The sequence below is a fragment of the Trachurus japonicus genome, chromosome 17 (genome assembly GCF_045865225.1).
Source record: "Trachurus japonicus isolate A0001 chromosome 17, Traja_1.0".
Taxonomy (NCBI): Eukaryota; Metazoa; Chordata; class Actinopteri; order Carangiformes; family Carangidae; genus Trachurus; species Trachurus japonicus.
The window spans coordinates 16,472,137-16,495,876 of record NC_140923.1 but is presented as its reverse complement, the minus strand read 5'-3'; the positions used below and the strand labels follow the sequence as shown (position 1 = coordinate 16,495,876).

Sequence of the window (23,740 nt, the reverse complement as noted above, 5' to 3'; positions counted from 1 at the left end):
AGCGCATAACGTTGAAGGTGCACAATTATCTTTTTTTTCTAATTCTTTTTTTTCTCTCTCTCTTTTTTTTTTTTTTTTTTAGTCATTTTGTTTTGTTTTCAACATCTGAACATGAAAATAAAATATTGGTCCACAAAGTATAACTGTGCGGTATCAAGTGCTTTTGTACAAAAAGAAAAAAAAACGATATTATTATTAAAATATTCATTTTAATGGCTTTACTTCATACATAAATACATGTTGAAAGAACACAGGCGCAATCCACTGGTTGGTCAGATATATCTGAATGACTTTGATTTAACGACTGGATGTATATACACAGGAGGTTCAGTTTGGGCGCTTGAACAACGCTACAAATAGGCCAGTCGACGTCCTTTGTTCCTAACTCTCTGTCTGTACCTTCGTCCCAGAACCGCTGCCAGGTATTTCTTCACGGCCTTCTGCTTTCTATAGCGACTGTAGCTGTCGGTGAAGATCCCATCTGAATGTCTTTTGGATAAGGGCTCTGTCTCGTCCTCCATGCTGTTCTCTTCACTGCAAAAACAAGAAACAAACAAACAAAAAAACACGATTTAAAACATGAGATAAAGCTGCACACTTCCTCCTCTCAACAGATCCCTGCTCTTTCTTATTTCACATCTGCTTTGATAATCTCTTCTTCATCATCTTCTTCCTCTTCTTGCCACAATTCAAAGTTGCCTGCATCCATTAATAATGGATCTATGGGCCTTTCATCCCGTTTTTTTCGTTTGAAATCAAGGCGGCAAGCAAAGACAGTGTAAAAGAAACAGTGATTTAAGCGTTTTGGAAAAGTTATAAATAATTCATTCAGAGCCCATTGCATAATGTGACGCAGGATTTTTCAACAGTGCCCCGGCAAACCATAACAACAACAAAAAATCAATTTATCGATTGATTATATAGTAAATAAATCGCAGTGTATTTTAGTCTCAGGAAACTGACCCTCATTCGTTAATCATGAACGCAGTGCCACGCCACAACAAAGAAACACAACACAAGAAGGTGTAATGAAAATGTCTACACGTAGTTTTTTTTTTTTTTTTTTAACATGAAGAGATACAAATGAAACAAACACGCACATAAAATGACAGTGATGCAGAAGCCTGAACTTGTGCAGCGGATGAACAATAGAAATAAAAATATATATTAAAAAAAAGAAAAGAAAAGATGGCTGCAGGTGAACGCTTATAAGAAATGCCCTTACCCTGCACGAATTGTCATCAGAGAATGCAGATAATGTCTCGCTGTTAACTGACCCAGGATCTCCCTCAAGGCTCTATCTAATTCTTCCTCAGCATGCCTTTCTGGTCTGAGATGATAAAACGCCAAAAAACACATAGATCATCAGTGACTAAAAAAAAAAGCGCAGACAAAAATGATCAGAAGTAGCCTAAAATGTCCCCACCCACCCCTCAGCTCCAATATCACATCAGGTGCATTTAATCGCAGCCTCAGAGCCTTTTTTTTTTTTTTTTTTTTTTTTTTTTTACACACAGGCTGCATCCTTCCGTTATGTGCCGACCCTTTTTTAAATATATATTTATACATATCCTAGACAGTATTTGAATCAACATTTTAGGCTACTCGGTATGAAAATAACACAGAACAAATAACATGAGGAACTCTGGGAAAAAAAACAAAGCAAGCAAACATTAGCGCAAAAAAGTCAGAATCAGAATGGGATTCAATTCTGTAAAGGCTCTAAAGCTGTGGAGGTGGTGGAGGTGGAGGTGGGAGCACGTTTACCTCTTCTCTGGTGGGTAGTATAGAGTGTAATCGTCGTCGTTTAGGGATGGTGGGCTTCGTATAGCAATCTGGTCGCTATCAAATCCCATGTCGGATAATGAATTCCCATCCTCATCGAAGGCGTCGTTTTCAAGTCTGCAGAAGAGGAGCAGCATTCATCACAAATCTGATCTGTGCACAAGTGGGACGCAGGAGTGAAAGAATGTCTGCATCTGCTGCTAAAAAATCAGTGGGAGGTTAAAAAGCTTTAGAGACCGGGCAAAGAAAACGAAATCCTGAGGGTGTTTATAGATAAAAGCAGAAAACGATTTTTTAAAATATATATTTATATATTAAGCATTAATGATAATAATAATAATAATGTTTTAAAATGTGTCAAATACGCACAGTTTATTTTTTATATATTTAAATTCATTATTTAATCGGGGAAATATGTTCTTAATTCCAACCTGGTGCTTCTGCTCTGAACGCAGGCTACAGACTCATTAATTATTTAGAGATGGAAACAATGGGTGTGAAAACCAGCGTGTTTAGCGTAGACCTGGAGCCAACATTTTTTATCAAGAGTGCTGCAATCAGTAGAGGAGGAGAAGAAAAAAAACAAACTAGAATCAATAAGACAGAACCACGCCCAAATTATGGATATGCTTTTCTCAGAAAAAGAAGAATAAATCTTAAACGCATAGAGCTCTCCTATTCGTGTTGCCTCGCCTCTCCTTGGTGACGCCAGTCCACCGTCATCCCCAGGGCTATCCATTGCATTGACTGCACTCTCATTTTTAATAAGGGGAGTTCTGTGAACCGTCCCACCGGACAGACACTTCCACGCAATCTCCATAACCATTTTCCACAACACCAGATATGCATTTTTATCATCTTTGCGTTATAATATTCCCCCCTTTTTGTTATTCCTTCTCAACTCCCTGATTTTAAAATTGCGCGCAGGGTCCGTGCGCAATTACGCACAGTTATTCGAAACAGAATGTACAAATGCAGTAACTTCATAGTCAATCACAACGCAATGCCACCATTGAACAAAAACAGTTTCAGATGCATGGGTAAATAGATAAACAACAATGAGGTTATAAAGCTGCATGAAGCTGCAAACACCTACCTAATCTTAGGGTAACTTAGTCCGATAGGTGTGCAGAAGACGCTGTAGTGCATTAAGATTCCGTAGATGAGCAAGATTAAAGTCGCTTTACTCGAACTGGCCATGCTGTTAGAAAATGAAAACAAAAAAGAAAACAAAACAAAACATTAAACAGGTTAGTCACTCCTACAGAAACACCATGCTCACTCTTTGTTCTATCAAATCCACATGCTCTGCTACTTCTCTTATTACAAACTAGAAGAGGAGGGTAAAGCTGGAGCGAATAATATAAACTTCTTTAAATTAACTGGATAAACGCAGCGTCCGTTTGTTCAAAGCAACAACAACCAAGGGGAGAAAAAAAAAGAGAAAAGATTGGTCTGTTTTATTCCTTCCGTTTGGTAAAAGTTTAATGTGGCATTCACATAGAGTCCTTTTGCATGCAGCGCCAAAGTCATTAAAAAAAACAAAAACAAAAAAAACACCAGATCTCCATGCAGTGTAGAGGAAAGGGGGGTTAAAAAAAAGAAGAATAATTTCCATTACTTTATCTCGCTCTCAGTCAATCCGCAGATAAAGCACATACCTATAGCAGGAGAGCAGGGAGAGCGCTGTGCTGTAGGATGTGATCCGGGCGCGGCTGTGGTAGTGTGTGTGTGTGTGTGCGTGTATGAAAGAGAGAGAGAGAGAGAAAGAGAGACGGTATCTTTCTCACGGCACTTCTTTCCTGGCTGAAGCGCCTCCGTCGTCTCCTTATGTTCCCCTCAGTGCAGCCGAGCTCACTTTTATGCACAATTAATAAGACTCGGCCGGTCGCGCTGGCAAACAAAAAAACTCGGTGGGAAGGCGCCGCTGTATGTTCGTCTACCTACATATCGTTGCTCTAAACTTTTGTCCTGTGCTGTGATTGCCTTGGATTTTTATCCATGTATCGTAAGCCATGCCCCCCCCCCTCCTCCTCCTCCCTCCTCCTCCTCCTCCCTCCAATAAGTCACATTAAGGATGCTATAGACGTCATCAAGTCTTCCTCCCGGAATATAATAGTACAGTTCCTTCCTCATCGATGTATCTGTCAGACTCACCCCCCCCCCACCTATGATGGAAGTTTACTTCCAAACTTTCTTCTTTAAAAAGGAAAGAAAGCAAAGAAAAGAAAAGAAATAGTTGTGAATGCAAATGCACACGAATTCTTGAACTTCACGCAGGACCAATACAAATAAATTTACTTTCCGTCACCGTGACCGACACTGCCCCCACACGTCATCAATAAGTCCAATTAGGCTTTTATGATTATGACTAAACTGGGAAGTGATCGTCTTCGCTGGTGGTGGTTTCATGTGACCGGGGTGGTTTTGGTGGGAAGGGGGGATGGGGGGGTTGGTGGTGGATCAGGCTTCCGCTGACCAAGTTCAAGGCCTCCTGGGAGTCAGGAGCTGTCCGGTGCTGAAATGAATCAGCTCAGATTGCGGCTTTCTGACTTTCCAGTCACTTTTCCTAATCATTTCCAATAATTGCTCGGTGGATATCATCGCGGGGAGGTTTGAGAGAGGGCGGGGGGAGAGGGGGTTAAGAGGTGGTGGTGGCTTTAATGGCCAATGCAACGACAGCACTAAGTCTGCGGCCTGTCCGTTAGATTGTTGAAACAAACGAGGCACGTAATCTGATTTGAACGCAGGCTGGTGACGCAGGATGCCGGTTCAGAGAGCCATCAGCCTACGTGGCTTTATGAACGATTCACCCATTTCCCCAACATTGTTCTCAAATTGTCTGGATCACTATAATGCGCTGATTGATACCTTCAAACGAAACATTCCGAGAAAATACTTGTAGCTTATATATGAAGAACCAATTAACCCCAAGAAGAGGAAGTCGGGCCTACTTCTTTCTCTACTTGAACTACTGGGCTGAGTCAACCCTCTGTAATCTCCTCTCTATTGTAAGCGAATAATAGCCTACAGAGACAGTGTATAACAAAAACTTCACATTCATTTTGATGGCATGTAAAATGTCTTACAGCAAAGTTATAGGAGACTTTTAATTTGGAGGAGGGGGCCTGCGTGTGAGGCCTGATTTGAGATCAGCAAGTGGAGGTCAGCGCACCTTTCTGGTTTTGCTCTGAATCACACCTATAGCTCAAGCAGCCAATTGAAGAGTTTGCCAAAGAGGAGAGAGACTCACGTCAGCGTTTTGTTTACTCTGACGCAGTATGACGAACAGAGGCTGTCACCGGAGGGGGGGGGTCTATATCCCATCCTCCTCTCCGTCTTCGTGGGGCGCGATTGCTATGAAGAGCTCAACTTAAAGCCCATATGTTTGAACTGGAGCAGACTACTAATATCAGGCCCAGTGCAACAGATAAGAGGCGCAGCAGCAGCATCGGTAAGGCTGAGCAAACGGCGCCATCATGAGGAGAGCAGGGAAACATGCGAGCCCCGCTGAGGCTCATTCACCGTCACAGTCCACACACCAGGGAGAAGGAAAAGATGAGTAAACCCTCTTACCTACATGGTTGTCACGATGTAAACAAGCACGGTCTGAAACATGCAATGAACAGGGAACTGTCTTTAAAAATATAGCCTATGCATAAAATATAGCCTACAAAATAGAGCATAAAATAAAATATAGCCTAAAATATGGCCTATTAAAGCCAAAATTGAACAATGTATCTTGTATAATAAGTATTACTGTAAGATGGTATGAGGTGAAAATCAAACTGGTTGGAGATATGGTTGGCTATACCCTGATGCATTTTGGGGTTTAAGATTCATTCATAAAAGCCACTGGATACAAGTTTTCTTTTTTATTTAAACCCATTGAAATACCTACTCTCCTTGTCATTGATTGTTGTATTATATCTCTAAGATATGAGCAGAACAGAATAATTGAATTCTTATAGTTTTATTGAGGAGACCCCTGAAGAAGTAAAAGATCAATAGGAGTTTAGATAAAAAGGCAAATGTCTGACAAATGAATATGAATTTGTACATCTTAGGTACTCAAATGAAAACGAATCAAACAGAAATAATAGTGCTGTACAAAAAATACACACACACACACACACACACATAAAAAAAAAAAAAAAAAAAAGTATTTAATGCTTTGATTTGGAAATGTACGGTGTCTTCCATATACCTATATATTTCATGGACGTCATCATGTTCCTATGTAAAATGGTGGCTTCAGTCTTTGTACGTATGTGTACGTAGACACATCCTGTCATCCTGCTCAAAGAGTCATATACGCAGAGAGGGTGTGGACAAAAGACATATTCAGTCATTTATTACAACATAGTGAATCGCTTTATTTCTTGGTTTTATGTCTTTATATGAGAATATAAAATCTTCCATAATCTTGCATCACTCTCAGGTTGATCTTGTGACCCCTTGTGGACGCCCAACCCCCAGGCCAGGAACCACAGATAGACACACCACAACTCTACTCCCTGATAACCCCCACTAACCCAACAAATATACAATGATCCATTACCCTACGAGACCTTTCAATCATGTTTTATCAGCCCTTCATAATCTACAGACAAAGCACATAGGCTACAATTTTATCTGAGAATGGATGTTTGTCTACTGTATGTGGAGTAAGACCCTGAACAATTAAGTTTCATTCACTGAAGAGGACAACGAAGTAAGAGCTGGTGCTTTTATACCAAACAAAGACTAGACCGTGGTATGTGTGTGTGTGCCGCCCTCCCTTCAGGGGGCAGCTTTTCTTCTCTCCCCCAGGGGAAGCTTGCAGTGCCTCAGTCAGTGTCAGTAGGGGTCAGCAAATCACTTTACAATCACTTAAAAAAAAATCTCTGTATTGTGTCTCTTAACATGCAGCTTTAGACCTGGTCTACCTGATTTCTTTTTCTAATATCACATTTCAAAAATCACAAGACATAGAAAAGTCTTATCCTGGTCTTCTATTAGGCCTATGGTCTATCAATTAACTATCCAAAATAGACACAGGACCTGTTAAATTCATCCTATAGGACTGAATCCATGGGAAGTTAAATCTGTTATTCGTCATGTGTAAACTACAGACTGTTTTACAATATGTGACACAGGAGTCTTTTATCTGAACACTCATAGTCCTACTTCAACTTCAGTCTGAAGTAGTAGCCTAAAGCCTACGTGAGCCCATTCATGAAACCTAGAGGGCGCCAGATCCCTGCACATTGTGAATGAGGTTCAAAGAACAAACAACAGGCCCATGTTGGTGTTGGTGAGTGAGAGTGAATGAAACAACTCAAAGAAAAAATATGTTTAATGACTTGGTTTAGTGGTTCAGAGAAAGTGCGGCTGGTTTGTGTGTTTGTTACGGAGTCAGACGGTGGATTTTCACCTCTATCAGAGACAGGGATGTCGGCCATATTGGGCACACGGGAAAACCTCTCAATACGAGATGACGAGACGTTCAAGTGTAATCGGAAAATATACTTCAAGCCGGTATGAGCGCTGAACATTCAATCGCCTATCCTATTTCTTTCTCTAACGATGTCGATTGCCTCATTTTATACACAAGTTTAACTTTATATAGGCTATATCAATGACCAAACAAAACTAGTAGCCTAACTTTATTACTTTGGTTTTGATTCTGGGACACGGGCGTTTTGTTATTTTGTATTTAATCATTCAATACTATTTTATTAATTGATTATACGTTGACTGCAGCAACAAACAGTAAATACTTTAGGCTATTGTTTATGGTGATAAGTCTGTGTGTTATTAATAATTCTCAAACTGGGGCTTAGGGGCCCCTTCACAAACTCAGAGGTTAAATCAAAGGGGTCAAAATATCATTAACAAAACACAGAAAGCACAATTTCCTGCTATGCAGACTCGGTCTAGACTTTTATTTACACTTTTCCAGCGCTTTATGAAAGGAAAACAGTGCCACTAAGTGACAAGATTCACGGTGTGGCATTAAGTTGTTTAAAACGAGCTTTAAATCGTGTGTTAATTGAGTGTTTTGCGACTAATTGACGGTGGGAAAGCCGAAAGTCCGAGTTTAATCTGTGCGCCTGAACGCAGCATGATTCCTTCTTTGGCCTCGTCGGCTCCTCGGTCCTCGTCCGGCTATTGTTGTGTGTCTTTCAGGGGCAACCCCGACCTATCAGCGGGCGGTGATTTTTGGATGTTTTAACAGTTTTTGCGTGGCCGTGGCCGTGGCCCCGCCATATTAAAGCGTCGGTCTTTGTCAGCTGGCGGCGTGTCCTCGGTCTTAAAGAGCAGAGAGGATCCCAGCGGAGGACTTTGGGCTGGTGAAGTAGTTAATCGGTATGGGACAGAGGGAAGACTGAGGCTCCACGTTAGACACAGAGAGAGAGAGAGAGAGAGACTGCTTGTGCCTGCTGTTTTCTTTTTCCCCCACTCATTTTTTCTTTTCTTTTTTTGTTTTTGTTTGGATTTGTCGACGTGAAATTACAAAAACGTGCAGGGGAAAAGACCCACAGGACGCATGTAGCCGAAGTACAACACTGCTGAGGTCGCTTTCAAGGTAAGAAGTGCTGCTGGGGCAGAGAGGAGCAGCAGGAGGAGGAGAAAAAGGAAAAGTCACATTTTGTCTCTGGAAGTGGAGGCAGCCTGGTGGGCCTGGTGCTGCTGCTGGGACACTGGGAGAAAGTTAGGAAGAGGAGAGTTTCCTCGGTGTGTTACTAAAGTCTAAAGCCTGGGTCGTCGTCGTTTTTTTTTTTTGCTTTTGCACAATCCAAGACGAGAAGACAACAATGAGGAAAGACTCAGACCAAACGTCCCAGTCCCAGTCCTAGTCCTGATCCTGGACCAGGCACTGAGCTGCAGTGGATCAGTTTTAGTCTGTAAAATACACAGGAGAAACAAGACCTCTCACTTTTTTTGTTTTGTTTTGTAGCTTCAGGTCAGATTTGTGTTTGATTTCATTCACATAACTAAATTTAACCTCTTGCTTTCAGTCAGTCTGCCTCACCCAGTCAACTGCACACACACGCACACAATCAGCTGCTGTAGGCCTCAGCTGTAGTGGGCCTTTATTGCAGGACATATTATATTACAGCAGAGTTTAAATCACGTCACAGCTTTTTGTCGACAGTTTGCAACTTGCATGCTTTTATTGTGATGGTGCAACTGCAAGCTGCACTAATTTCAAGTAACTGTGTTTTATTCCAGGGCTTAAAATGCAGGAGCACTGTTGTAATGTTGTGTTACAGTCTGTGTGTGTGTGTGTGTGTGTTTATACAGTGTCCCTGACTGTGCATGTGTCTGTTGGTGTGCTTATATACTCCGGTGCCACAGTAATCCTCCTCCATGGTAATCCCTCTGTTAGAACAGCCCCAGTTGGCTGGACAGTCGTGTCTCCTTCACACACACACACACAGACACACACAGCTGGAATGGCGAGGGCTGTTTGGCGGAGGAGTGAGGAGCACTAACAGGTGGTGTTGGCCGGGGTTCAGGGACTTGAGTTTAACTGGAGGCATGAAGGATCCTTTGCATACCCGTCGAGTGTCCTCACTGCACGATTAGGACTCTTACAGTATCGTTACAGTTTGACTGTTTTCAAGGCTGCTGAATGAGCTGTCGATCCACAGCAGGAAAAAAAAGGCCAAACTCTCAACGTGACACACTCAACAAAACGTTGGGAAAAATGAACAAACGTTGTGTATTTCCGATTTCTCACATTTCAAAATTTCCACACAGTCGGAGCGACGTGTGGGCACAGAGAACAAGAAGAGCTCTTCTTGTTTTATAGCTCCCAACGACGGCTCTTTCTCTATCCCAGCCCTCCCTCTAGCCTTTGACAGGCACAGCAGGTGGCCTCAATGGCATGAATGGATGCGGAAGGAAGTTCCCCCTCCGCCGGCCTCCCCCCCCCCCACTCCTCCCTCCTCCTCCACTCGCTGTGATTGGCAGAGATGGCAGGCTGCCCTGAAGATAAGACCGAGCTGCGCCTCAGAGAGTGTGCCAGGGCAATTACTGAGTTACGCTTCAGTAATGGTTTTCCAGCCCCTGGTACCTTCATCATCATCATCATCTCTCTCTGTGATGGCGATTGTGGGCCAGTGAGTGTTTACAGAGCCAGTCAGTCCCTCAACTTTTTCAGGCTTCTGCACCGGGATTGATCTTTCAAAGCATGAGCAGTTTGCTGGAAGTCATCGCACAAGCCATGTCGAAAACACTTGAGATGCTTGCCGAGACTCATTCGCAGCCTTTATGATGTGCTGATGATCAATGGAAGACAAAGTGACAACGCTGTAGTCGTGTTTGAACTGTTTAACTCATTTCTCAAGAAGAAAATGTGATTTTCAGCTTCTCAAACATGAGGCTTGATTCGCAGCTTTTCTCTGGTTCATGTCACTGGAAAATTAAACATGGATTTCTAGACTTCATTAAAATTTCCGAAGCCCGTCTATAATAATTTGCTCCTCCATGCCGGCGTGCTTCTTCTTCCTCCCCCCCTGTTTTAACAGCAACGCCGTGCGCCAGTGGAGTATCACGCAACAACACAGCTGGGTGTGGTCGCAGCCCTGACCACATCTCACTGCGATGGAGGATACGGTCGGAGGTTCAAGAACCTTAGTGGGTGTTCAGACCAAATATAGTCCTCCTGCGTGTAAAGGATGTGAGAGTCTGTGTTGCTTCAGCTGCTGGTGGGACGACGATGAAATTAGAACTGAGACTAACAATTATTTTCCATATTGATTACATCTGTTGATTAATTGTAAATCTATAGTAAAACATTACCACTGTTGCGTCTCAGAGGCCACAGTGACTTGTTTAAGTCTTTATGTTTTGTCCAAAGCTCAGCAGATTGTCTCATTTCAGAGGCTGCAGCTAGAGAACATCTGATGATTATCATTTTTATACCATTTCCTGTTGATGGTCAGAACGGTTGCTGGTTATTTTCCTGTCGATTGTCTTATCAACTCACCAATCAGTCGACTGAATGTGTCAGTCCTACATGAGATACAATCAATGGAGCCACTTGAGTAGTGCAGATATGTTGCCTTCACTCTAAAATCTGGATGGACGTTACTCTCAGACAAAAGAAGGCGAACTTGTCAAAAGCTGAATTTCATCAAGCAGCCAAGGAACTTTTTCTTAAAAACAGTAACAGCTTCTCAAACAGACACATTTTCGTTGGTGATGTTTCATTCTCATCCCCACTTATTTTATTAGGAGGAGAAAAAAAACCTCTATTCCTGTGCTTTTAGTTTCTGAGTAAGTATACATCCTGTAAAAAGACCAGTATGCGTCACCATTGTGTCCCAAGTGACTGCAAAGGTTACGCAAGGCAGAGGCTCAAAGGTCGAAGGGCCTCTCCCAGATCTCGCCACAGTTTCATCTTATCTGATTAGTCAGAACGGCAGCGGGAGCTCAGAGCTGCGTCACACTTCATGTTGTGGGAGTGCATGTGTCACACAAACTTTTTCAAGCAAGCATTTTCTTTTTTTTACTGTATCTCCTACTGTACCCTCGCCATCAGAAGTCCACTCGGACGATTCATGAGAGTGGAAACTCTGGAATTTCCTCGATTAAAAATAACCTCAAATAATAACACAAAACTTGGCCGACATCGATGCTAAATATAGAAGAGGCTCTGATGGAAGAGTGTTCATCAGAGATACTGTATATACATTGTTGTTGTGCTGCCACACTTTTCTGTGGCATTTTCTCATATTTCCTCTGATTTCGTCACTTGCAACTGTTCCTCTTGGATTCTTGGAAGTTTAATCAACTTTGTCCTACAGTTTTCCTTCTGTTAAAGGTGTCGTTCTGTCGGTACACGCATGTATAGATCTCTAATTATAACTGTACAACCGAGTTGTACACATAAACCTGCTGATTCTTGTACAGTGTCGAGCCTGTAAACTCCTCTCCTTACAAATAAGTGCAGCGCCGCCGCCAACCGCTTGGCATGATAACGTGGAGCGCTGAGGAGATTGTTTTTCCTGAACGTCGCCTGCATGCGAGCTACAGCCAAGGTTTTTTTTTCCTCCTGCCACTCTCCAGCATTGTTTGTATTCAGCCCTGTGGGAAGCAGCAGTCTGTCTCCTTAATCTGACACGGCATCACTGGCAGTCTGGCACATGGCCTCGCATGTCACATGTCCTTGGACAGGGTCTGGATCCAGTATTTTGTGTGCACACATACCAGCGCCTTTTGTGTGCTCCTGTACTGTACGCCTGGGAGGAAAGCACCCACTCATGAATTTACTTTCATTTCTACGCCAGATTGTCAAGATAGTTTAACGTTTCAGTCGGATCCAGAGATGATTTGATACAGTTTTGCTTTTGTAGTCGAGTAAAAACTATATCAAACTGTTTCGCCGACCTCTGGGGTCTGGCTACAGATCCTCGACCCGACCTCTCTGCAGGGGCCCCGGTTGGTATTTACTGGGTTCCTTTAGGAGCCGCCAGAAGAATGGCACATTTCTTCCAGCTAATCTCGTTGTGGATGTAACAGCCTCATTTAGGAAACCATCTGAGAGAGGATACAATAATCTGCCTGTAATTTAATTTGCTGTGAAGTCGATTTGAGCCGTCATTAGTTTTGGTAAATTTGTCACAGGAGAAACAAACACTGGGGGGTTTATAAATTCCCCCGGCCACAAATATTCCCTGTCTTGTTTCTCAGTGTAATGTATTTCACGGAAGATTTTTCTTTACGTGTCGTCTCAGGACTGTTATAAATCACACTGAAGGACTTGATAGCAGCTCCATATACAAACCAGGACAGGGATGGTGTGGTGAACCTCCACGCTATAAATGTGTCCAGTGAAGCATTTTTGGTTCAATCACCCATATATGTTGAATATTACAATGGTTTTATTTAGTTTGCTGCAGCGCTTTAACTGTCCATTCGTCCCAGCTGTGGTTGTGACTGAGTCCATCCCTGTGTGTAGAAGCATCTGGTGGTTTTTGAATATTTAATTGGACCACTTGGTTTGTTTGATGGTTGGAGCTTTTGGCTGTGCTGCTGTAGGACAGTATGTGTCTGTGCCCTTATTAGCATTTGTGTTGCTCAGTGTTAGCATGTGTATGGGATCGTATATAGTTGAGGGCATTGTGAGGCGGTGGGGGGAGCATCACAAGGTACTTTCTCTTTGTCCATAACAAAAGGTAGATGGGGCTGAATGAAAAGGGAAAGCAAAAGGCTTTTCTCTGTGGTATTAGCCAGGGAGCGCCGGGGGTTTCTTCACGGGTGGTGCGAAAGCTTGTTACATAAAAATGTTTTGTCGTTTAAAATCTCCCCCCATGAATTTATTTGTAAATAACCACTAGAATATGGATGGAGGGTTGAAAAAATAGGTGTTTTCTTAGGATCAGGTATAGACGTGGTTTTTTACAGTTGAATATGAGCAGCATCCAAATGTTAGACCCAACTCCTCTCCTTTATCCCTTGAAGAACGAGCTGTTTGGTTTGTGAAGCAGCAAGAAAAGTGAATCGTATAATTAAAAACAAAACCGTCTTGGTCCTTAATATTAAGGCTGTCCGTTTTGAGCTAGCATTAAATCACATTTTAAAACGATATCCCCTAGATTAATTCCAGATTTCCTGTAGGCCATATTTTCTATTTTGTGCCAAAGAAGAAGTAGAAGAGGGGGATCCAAAGGGAAACTTTGTGGGCGCTGAACGAGTCTGACAAGCCAAATCATGTGCCAACCCTGTGGGCTCGCTGAGGCTTGTGATCTATTCATGGACATTTTAGGAGCAAATCCTCCGGGTGTGTAATAGTGTAAAACGGAAAAGTTGCCAATTATTAAGGAAAGGGGTTCGTTTTTCCTTCCTTTTTTTTTCGTCTTTCTTAAAGATTTCCTTAAAATTACATCACAGACTCAGCAAAGTGCTTCAATCAGCTGCTAGTTATCACTCCCCATATTTATTGTGGTTAACTATGATGGTTGGCTTCACCTTTTAAAGCAGACACTCTACATTTACCGTCAGACTAAACCTGAGTCAGCAGCTGGTTGTAACAGCATCTGTTGGTACAGTCTGGTTTCTTCAGGATTAGCCCCGGTCAGCGGTGTTTACTGCCAGGGCACAGCAGAGGATTTGAACCATTGATACCCTACTTAGTCTACATTGACACTCTTACACCGTGTTTTCTTTCAGGTCAGCCGTCAGTTTGCCGTAGCATTAGCTTAAGGGTCAGGCGCTAAGTGTTCTGGACGTTTGGAAACACGCACTGGTTGACGTGCGACAGGAAAAAGGTCAAAGGTAACGGATGTGTTTACGTTGGCTTCTCCTCTGATGTTGTGAGAGGTTCAGGACGCCGTGATGTTTTCATTTCATGGTTTAGTTTGTAAACACATAGCATGATGCGATGAGCATCAGGAAGGTCCGACTACATGTCAGTGCAGCAGCAAAACAGGTATTTCTATTACTGATGGACCTAATGATTGTTTTCTTGATAAAGCACCAAATTTTGGCATTTCTAAAGAGAGAATATGATAAACTTATTGTTTTGTAGAGCTTCATAATACCCCTGAAAAAACTAGTACGCCCACATTTCTAATCATTTTATTTTTTCTTGCAGTTTTCTTTTTAATTCTATTTATCGCTGAGATTTTTGAGCTGCATCTTTCTTTTGTTTCACTTTCGTTGTGTGTGAAATTTCTCTCATGTGTCCTTTACCTCTGGACATGTGCAAAAAAAAAATCTGTGCATGCGTCTCGCAGACCTAAACCTGCAGTGGTTTGTTTCAGATTTCACGAACACAAACACTCATGTTGTTGTTTGTGTTCAACTGAAGTAAACCAGTGATTAATTGTGTGTACTCAAGAGAAGGAAAGAAACTTAACTGGACTATATTGTTGTAGTTTTATCTGAACCACATCACTCCCAGCAGCTGAAGAGTTTCCCTGCACACATGCTGCTTATGGCTCCTCTGAATGTGGAGGAGGACTGTGCTTTAATATGTCGAACTGGACTAGTTGTACTGAGAATGTAATGCATTAGTTGGCTTGGATTTCATTAGGGATGAAACGATTATGAAATCCTGGGCCGATACAGATGTTTAAAATAACAATTTGGCCGATGCTGGTACCAATGTTTTTTTTCTGTTGTTTGTTGGTCTTTTGTGTAAAGGAAACCAAGAAATATTTCATACTCACAAAAAAAAAATTACATTTTTGCTCACTAAACCTTAAAGGGATACTTCACCCAAAATCGATAATTCACCAATTTTCTACTCACCGTCATGCTAAGGAAGGGTTTGGAGAATTTTCAGAGTTATCAAAATGCTTTTGGAGTTCCAGGGGGGGTCCATCTGGCAAATTGAACATGCATGCTCCCTCTGGCATCTCGGCAGAGTCATGTCCCCCCAAAAAGAGGAAAAAGCACCAGCTTCTCCTCTGAGTCAGGACAATATGTCACATAACAGATAAACATTGGCCACTCCCATCACTATTTTCTGATGACATTTTTCTGGTACATTTGGTATCTGGTATTTAGACACTGGCAAGATGCTGCCCTTCTAATCACAGAGCTTAACTCAAAAAGACAAACAGTGATCGACTGTGAGACGATGTTCAGCACCGGTCTGTCTCACTCTGTCCTTACTGCTCTTTAAACTCGTCCTTTTGTTCTTCAAAATGATCCATCTCCATTCATCCTGCTCTCACCATCGTTCATCTTACCGCCCGTTTCTGCTGCTTCAGCTTCGGCTTTCAGTCGATACCGTTTGTTCACACCAGGACGTCGATTCACCATCCTTCTGAAATAAGTAGATCTATAGATTGATTGTTGACCCTCATTAGGTTTAGTTGTAGTTCTGCCCTTCACCAGCCGAGGCCACACAGACGGTCGACAGTAATGAATTGTTTTCCTCGCCGGAGGAGTTGATTTTATTTTCAGTTTGGTGGAAAAAAATCAAATCAATAAAACCTCAGCAATTCATAGAGAGAAGGAAGTCACCTCGCTTCTTTTGGATTATAATTTTTTATATATATCGTTGGTTCTGGTTGTGGAAGAGAAGCAGATAAAATTTCTTGCTCAAATCTTAAACTTGTCACATCAAAGTGACAGGATTGTCACAGCAAGACAGACAGTAGAAATGAAAGAGGTAGTAGATTCAAGAACAGTATGAGTAGGAATAGAAACGTAACAAATGAGGCCGCAAGTTGTTGTTGTGTAGTCATGGTTCTCAAAGTGGACGCTAAAAAAAAAAGAAAACGAATACAACTTTTATTTTATGAGCACTGTTATAAAATGTATTTCACATTTGCCATGTTCCTCTTTCTATGGCCTGCAGTCAAACATCATTCATCATGTTGTAAACTGGTGTTGGCCTGGTGCCTGCGCCCGTCACCGAGCTGCTCTGTCTCTGAAATAGCTCATTTGCTAGCATGTAGCCAACTGCTGCGACAGAAATAAACACTTTTGAGAAGGAGAAGACCAAACTGTTGCAAGCGTAAATGTTATATTATTGAATATTAGAAAATATAATGAGAAATTGTCTTTTGTTGTAGTATTGACAAGGAGTTTGGAGAATGAGTCCTGGCCTGAAGCTTGTGCTATTCAGAGGCCTTGGCATGGAGAAGTGTGGGAACCACTGGTCTATTAGCTTCTGAATGTGTCTATTGACCCGGAGATGCAACTTATTAATATTGATTTAAAGAGCTGCAAGATGAAAAAAATATATAATATGGTTTAGGGCTGTAACTTTAGATTATTGTCATCATTATCAATTAAGTGTTGATATGAGATTGAGTTGCATCATTGATACTTTTACATTTTCTCATCCGCCAAAGGCTTCAATCCAAAGCAACACTGAGGAACTAGACTGAAGCTCCAGTGCAGCGGTGGTATCCAGTTAGTTATTGACACTGTAAGCAGAGCTGCTGTGTGGGCCACTAGAGCATAGAGGCTGTCAACTCCTCTTCTCCTCTCTGTCTTTGCTTTGCTTTTCTTTTTGTGTGTGTGTGTGTGTGTGTGTGTGTGGCTGTCGATCCACCAATGACAGGAGCACACACACACACCACTGTTATTCAGTTATTCAGAGGTGCAAACACCAGTATGCAACCTGTCACTGACGGACGTTTGAACTGAAACTGTGTTGTAATTTTCTTTTACGCATGCCAGGATGTGAGTCACCGATCGGCGTTCATCTGATTTGCAGTGGCAGCTTGTTTTATTGTGTACAGTCAGTGTACAGACACACACACACAGGCACGGAGGTGCTTGACACCGAGGCCAGAGGTGACAGAACAATGAGTAAAGAGCAGCTACTGTAGATGACACTGTGAGCTCATGACAACACACACACACACACACACACACACACACACACACACACACACACAGGGTTTTCATTTATCAGGCAGCTCATGAGGGAAAGCACCAACTCTTGACGCCGCAGGGCTTTTCGTCCCGCTCAAAACTGTGTCAGTGATAGTGTGATCACAGGGGAGAGAGTTGACATGGCCATAGGCTGAAATACGATCCAGTTTCTACCTCGGCCGGCTTGACGAGCTTTTGTTGGGACTTGTGAGTCATGTGAGGTCGCGTGAGGTCACCGGTTTGGCTTTTGGTCTTTGTTTGTCTGGGTTTGCAGTTATGCCAACCAAGACCCTCCAAAAAGCTCCAGGCTAGTATGAACAATATCATAGTTATTTCTCTGCAAATTCTGACACAATCTCTGTCTCATGACCAAGCATGAGATCGGGCATAGTTGTAGTTTCTGTTGCCAGTTACTGTTTTGTTTAGTTCCTATTCATTCTGGTGCGGCTGATAAACTCGTGTGACATGGCTGTTTTCCACTGAAACGATGACACAAGTGCACATGGACAGGTTGTCACAAGTTCTCTGACCTCGTCATATAAATACTGCGTTGAACCTTTTTGTATGGGTTCCTCTTCTTCATCATCATCAGTTAGAGACCCTGATGAGTTTGCTTTTGGTTATAAAAGAGTCTCATATTAATGTGGATGAATCTACGTTACCCACTTGTTAATGGGTCTGTTTTTAATAAATATATTGTTTTGTCTTTATAGTTATTTTGATATTATTATGTAGTGGTCGGCTCGCCCAGCATTTCCTAGTTTCGGTTTCCCAGACGTTGCCCGGCGGGTCATTGGAATAACTCTGCTGAAACGCTGTTTATGGTCGGAACTACGACGATATCTGATCGTCTTCGAACCTCCGACTTTCATTTTTGATTAATGAAAACATTCTTGGCAAATGCTTTCTTCCGTCTTGTGCCGGCCCAAGAATTTCACCGTCCGCACGGAGGCTCATGGGAAATGTAGTGTGTGAAAACACGCTTTAGGAAACTCCTCGTAGTCCCTTTAAAGATGTTGTTACTTGTCATAGATTATTGTTTTGCTACGTATTGAATATTGCTGTATCATGATGCCCTCATCATCATGGGCTAGTTCCCACCTCTAACACTCATGCACACATACACTCCAACCACTGACGGTCATTGAAGCATTGTTTATTCCATGCAAGTACGGAGGAGACTGAACGCATCACTTACCGTATCATGGCCCGGTCTAACAATTGTTCAGTGTGTGATCCTTCAACACTACTGTGATGTCTGTATGTTGGTTGGTTGGTTGACATTTTTGTGTAGCATCATGTTGAGTTTTAGATGATTTAAATCGACTTATTTTTCACCTACACCTTAGTTCTCAAAATATCCCTTTCGGATTCTTTCCATCTGATTTTTGTCTTATTGTCTGATTGATTCAAGAAAGTTTGTCTCTGTTATAGTTCCTATTGGGGCAACACTACATGTAGTTTTAAGCCAGGAGACCTATTACATGTCCATTTAATACTGACTTCATCATTTATAACACATGAATACTCATTAGCATGTAGTTAATAAACACAGTTCAAATGTTTAATCATTGATAAGCACTAACTGTATTTATAAACTAGATACTAATGAGTATTCATGCGTTTAAATGAATATTTCAGTATTTATTAATGCTTAACTAATGCTTAATAGCGTGTACTTATTATAAAGTGTTATACCAATATTTGTTTATATTCTATCTCAGGTTTCTTTTATAGTTGATGTAGTTTTGTACAGAAAGTCACATATTAGTCACTGGCCGCTCACGTCATGCACTGACAGTCTCAGATACTGTATGTGTGTCAGTAGACGTGCGAGTACAACCAGGTTGTTGAAGTGGATCCTCCTCTGTCTTTCAGGCTTGACGATGGGTTGTGTCAGGAGTAAAGAAGACAAGGGACCGGCGCTGAAGTATCGACCCGACAACACAAATGCCACGCCGGTTAACGCCCACCTGGGCCACTACGGGCCCGACCCCACCCTGATGGGTCATTCCCCGGCTATGAAGACACACAACAACAGCTACAACAGCCACGCCGCCTCCCTCACGCCCTTCGGCGGGGCGTCTTCGATCATGACGCCCTTCGGCGGCGCCTCCACCTCCTTCACCTCAGTGGCCGTGAGCAGCCCCTTCCCCGGCGTCATCACAGGTCAGTCTGATGAGAGGATCTGAGGTTTTTAAAGGGGAACACAGAGGAACAGTGAGTCCGGGCTTTGGAAGTTTCTCAACATGAATGAAACTCCTTTTTATTATTCAAATAAATTCATACAAGTTTGAGTCCCAAAGCCCCGTGAAAGAAGAAACACAAGCGCAGAGATATGAATTTAATCATCTAAATAGAACCAAATACATCTGAGATTAGTTTCTGCCTCTGTGTGCAAATGAGTTTACAGCTATAGAATAAACTCAACTGAACCTTTTGTTATGCGCAGGACGTTATGAGCAGCAGATGTTATGTAAATTAGACATTTGAAATAAGTCAGCGAAAACATCAAGGTCGACCAGAAACCCGAAATAGAAGTGTGATATGGGAAGCAGTGCAGCAGGCATGGCGTCTCCTGAGCCACAGGACACAATTACTCACACGCACGCACATACTGAATACAGTGACCTCAGTTTTGCACCTTTTTAAATGTAGCTCCGTTTTAATGATCCAATAATTTAGATGCTCCAGGCACATGGTTCAAAGTGTTTGTATATAATCTCTTAATTATTCATGTTGAGAGTGTTTTTGGTTTAACGTCTAATTAACCAATCGCTGTGGTGTCTCCCATTCTCTTTAAAGAGCAGGACACACCAGCGCCTGGTTGCATTAACAGCACCAAGTGCAAATATTTAATGTTGTTGGACGACAAGTATGAGTAAATCTTTAATACACATGATGGAACTGGACAAATTGAGGTGATGAATGGAAAACGGTGCAGGATTTAAGCAGGTAGTAAGAGAAAGGAGCTTCTCTGCAGAGCCTCGTGCAAGAGCCTCCGACTGTCTGAGGCTGAGTTGTACCTTTCCCCCTGACTGATCTCAACATACAGCCACATTTCTCCTCTTGTGCATAACAGGCAGAGTGTGTGCACCTCTATGTAGGTGCATGCTACTGTCTTGACAAATTGCTCTTAAAATAACAGAGAAACACTGCACCACTTTGCTTTTGCAGGTCAGTCGTGCTTCACTTCCTGCCGCCTCAAGATTACAGTGTGCAGACAGCGTGCCTGACCACACCTCACTTTTAAAACGTGTTGGTCTGAAACTTAGCAAAGAAACCTGTGTTGATCTTTGTGCCGGGTTAAAGGCGGAGCTTCTTATTTCACACGGAAGTCTGACTTTTGATGTTTCAGGATTTTCAAAGATGAAGCTGTGATCCGTAGTGACAGGAAAACTAATCTCATACAAGTCCAGGTTGTTAGTATCATCACAGATTGGAGGGGAAAATCATGCAGCGAATGTGCACAACACACACAAGTGATGTTTCCACTAAACACACACACACACTCATCCATCCATCAGTCCCTGTCTCACTCTTTAAAGGAGGATAATCCCGCAGAGGGGCTCCTGCAAGATCTAATCCGGCCCGTTCAATTTCCTCCTCAAGATAAACACATGATCCCAGTGCTATTGTCCCTGTGTGCTCCGTCGCTCCAGACCAAAGGGTGCACTCAGTGATACACACACCGGGTTCAGCCGCTGATTCGAAGCGACACCACTGAGGTTGAGATTCACGGAGGAAAAAATAGTTTTCCCAGATGTGTTCTTGAAATAAATCCATGCTGGTTGAGCTGCTCGTATTTTTCATGCAGCAAATGAGACATCAAGGGAAACACAGTCAGTCCTCTGTGATACAGACTTGTATTTTGATGCAAGATATAATATATAAATAGGAGAAACAAAATGAGGATGTTGTCGTTGTGTTGAGTCAAGGAATCACATGTGTTTTTACAGAGCTGTCTTATGTTTGCACCCCTAAGGTTGAGCTTCTTTGACTTTCAGGTGGTGTGACATTTTTCGTGGCGCTGTACGACTACGAAGCGAGGACGTCGGATGATCTGTCGTTCAAAAAAGGGGATCGCTTCCAGATTATCAACAACACGTGAGTGCATTTTGCTTTTTTTTACGCTGCCCAACTCCAGCTGCGTGGATGTGTTTGTGCAGTGACCTTCCATCCGAGTGTGTGTGTGTGTGTGTGTGTGTGTGTGTGTGTGTTTAATCCCACATTGTATTCAGGTCTGATATTAAGGCTGAAATCTGTCTGGGTTAATGGGTTCCTCTAATGGGCCATCTGTTTCGTTCCCATGGTTTTTCTCCCGCCACAAATCAGTCCTCCAGTTCAGAGTAGAATATTTTGGAAACCGTGAAGTGAACCACTTTTCCAGGATTTATTAAATCGCTTAAGATGCATGTGTTTTCAATATTTGCAGAATCTATATTCATAGTTATTAACAGAATGGAAATAGGAAAGAGTTACCAGTTTTACATCAATGTTCTTTTTTTCTTCAATTTCCCTCCTTATTCAGAGAATAATTACATTAAAAACACTTTATTTATTTATTTATTTATTTATTTATTTATTGTCCATTTAGCAGTAACTGTTGTTATAGAAATCAAAGCCAAAATCATGTTCTCTGCATCGTGGGATCAATGTCACTTTATCCAAATTTTGGGATCCTTTTATCCACAGAGTGCAGTAACTTCAGTGATGTTCTGTTAAAAAAAGGAAATGTCAGGAAATTATAATAAAGTTCTCCTTTCCCACTCATTTCTTGGGGCCGACTGGCAGAGCGTCATCTCGTGTCCCAGGTGTAAACAGGTGTGAAATTAGGCAGAGCTCCAAGTGCTCCACAAACCCTCCTCCCCTCATTCATCATGTACCGACTTCAGCCACTGCCTGGCGTGTTCACGTTGCATTTTGTAGGAATGAAGCTACCATCTGCTTGCAGGGGAGAGATGGGAGGAGGACACATTTGCTCTGTTTTAAAAGAAAGAAAGAAATGCCAGAAGACAGATTTCCCCTTCACCTCTGTTCCTCCTCCTCCTCCTTCTCCTCCTCCGAATGTAAAACCACATATCTCCTGTAGAGCACACCAGGAACTGTGGAAGTGGAAATGGAGCACAAAACATTTTCCAGCACAGTATGAAGTCGGTAATTTCTGTGTTATGCTGTGCCAGCTATTCAAGCAGATTTACAGTATATTTTTCCATTTGATTGGGTACCTGACAGAAGTGGTGTTATGTTAATGTTATGTTTTGAGCTACTTCTTACTGTGAGCTTTTCCACTTTCTGCTGATTGAGCTCTGCTACGTTTCCGGGGGGATAGATTGTATTTATTATTCTGCTGCTTTATTAAGATTAGATTAAGATTAGACGTTAAAAACACATTAGATAACGTTGACCAAATGCTTTGGTCACAATGTAAACAGCGGTTCCCCTGGCTGTTGTGCTCAGGCCAGAAATCTGTGAGTTATCAACATGAACCATCTCTCGTCTGAACAGCTCAGATGGTTTAATTGAAATGAGCCACATGGGAGCCGATCCAGCAGACAGGGTGTGTCCTGGACAGGTGGCCAATCACGGGACTCACATTCACACTCACATTCACTGGTGTTGGCAGTTGAGGAGACGCCAATTAACCTGCATGTCTGTGAACTATGGGAGGAAACTGGCACAAGGAGACAGTTTTAAAGGGATAGTTCAACATTTTGGCAAATTTGCCCCATTGCCATAATCCTTATAGTCTTAGGAGTAGGTTCATTACTTTTATTTGATGGTGCAAGCTATTTTTAGAGCGGCAGAGGAGAGCCGCGAGCTGCTCAGAGCTACGCTACGGAGGCTAATGGGATTTCTTGGTTTCCCTCATCAAACTCATCAAATACACAATCCAACAACTCCAAAATGCTGAGTTGTTTTCGAGGTAAATGCAGAGACAGCTTGCTGAAAAACTGCCCCCGACGGGAACACGCATCAGCGGTTTTGCATGAATTTACCTCGAAAACAACTCCGTCTCGTAACGTTACAATGTTATCTCATAGCGTGGTGAATGTGCAGGTCACAACTTGTCCACGAGATCGTTCGCTCCGCCGTTCTTAAAAAATAGCTTGCACCGACATATAAAGGTAATGAACCTACTCCCAAAACTATAGGGATTGTGGCAGTGGGCCAATTTGCCAAAATGTTGAACTATCCCTTTAAACCTGCTGCCTCTAAAGTTGTCCAGTATTTCAATGAAAAGGGAGGATTACACACACACTGATTCATCAGTACCAACAGTGTCTTTTACTTATGAAACACTTTGCGGACTGCTTGACATGGTTTATAAACCCCACCCCCCAAAATGATGACTCAGACTCCTGATGTGGTTGAACAGTGAACAAATCTTTATCCTTGTGTACTTTTGTACTTTTTTTTTTAACCATCTTTTCAGAAGTGGTGTGTTTTGTCGGTTTGGCTTTTTTGTGCTTGTGATTACTAATCGACCTCTCTTCTTTAGGGAAGGCGACTGGTGGGAGGCTCGCTCCATCAACACCGGACAGAAAGGTTACATCCCCAGTAACTACGTGGCTCCCGCCGACTCCATCCAGGCTGAAGAGTAAGAACTCGCTGCCCTTTT

The 23,740-nt window shown here is 42.4% G+C and overlaps 3 protein-coding genes across 5 annotated transcripts in view; 1 reads left to right on the top strand and 2 right to left on the bottom strand.

Moving 5' to 3' along the window:
- clul1 (clusterin-like 1 (retinal)) overlaps window positions 1-23,740 on the bottom strand; it is a 279,095-nt gene that overhangs the window by 235,282 nt on the left and 20,073 nt on the right. The window lies entirely within an intron of this gene.
- adcyap1b (adenylate cyclase activating polypeptide 1b) lies at window positions 26-3,765 on the bottom strand. 2 transcript variants are annotated; one of them, XM_085804428.1, is made up of 5 exons: window positions 3,447-3,765; window positions 2,882-2,986; window positions 1,768-1,902; window positions 1,226-1,330; window positions 26-534 (listed from the first exon to the last, which is right to left on the bottom strand). In XM_085804428.1, exons 2-5 carry the CDS (start codon window positions 2,983-2,985, stop codon window positions 351-353), a joined length of 528 nt encoding a protein of 175 aa, XP_085660554.1. In that variant the 5' UTR covers window position 2,986; window positions 3,447-3,765; the 3' UTR covers window positions 26-350. The 2 variants fall into 2 exon arrangements, with proteins under 2 accessions (XP_085660554.1, XP_085660555.1); XM_085804429.1 differs by lacking the exon at window positions 1,226-1,330 and having other exon boundaries at window positions 3,447-3,757.
- yes1 (YES proto-oncogene 1, Src family tyrosine kinase) overlaps window positions 7,930-23,740 on the top strand; it is a 29,193-nt gene continuing 13,382 nt past the window's right edge. Inside the window, exons 1-5 of one of the 2 annotated variants that reach the window (XM_085803950.1) lie at window positions 7,930-8,136; window positions 8,297-8,356; window positions 18,997-19,287; window positions 21,126-21,225; window positions 23,621-23,719. In XM_085803950.1, coding sequence (XP_085660076.1) covers window positions 19,005-19,287; window positions 21,126-21,225; window positions 23,621-23,719 — 482 coding nt within the window. In that variant the 5' untranslated portion in view covers window positions 7,930-8,136; window positions 8,297-8,356; window positions 18,997-19,004. Of the gene's footprint in view, window positions 8,357-18,996; window positions 19,288-21,125; window positions 21,226-23,620; window positions 23,720-23,740 lie in introns of both variants that reach the window. The other variant, XM_085803949.1, reaches the window with a different exon arrangement.

Bases quoted from the DNA above. Each gene is read 5' to 3' on its own strand.
- adcyap1b (XM_085804428.1), bottom strand. From the start codon at position 2,985: ATGGCCAGTTCGAGTAAAGCGACTTTAATCTTGCTCATCTACGGAATC. The intron at 1,331-1,767 runs GTAAACGTGCTC...TTATCATCTCAG, and splicing joins TACTACCCACCAGAGAAGAG to ACCAGAAAGGCATGCTGAGG. The intron at 535-1,225 runs GTAAGGGCATTT...TTGTTTTTGCAG, and splicing joins CTGATGACAATTCGTGCAGG to TGAAGAGAACAGCATGGAGG.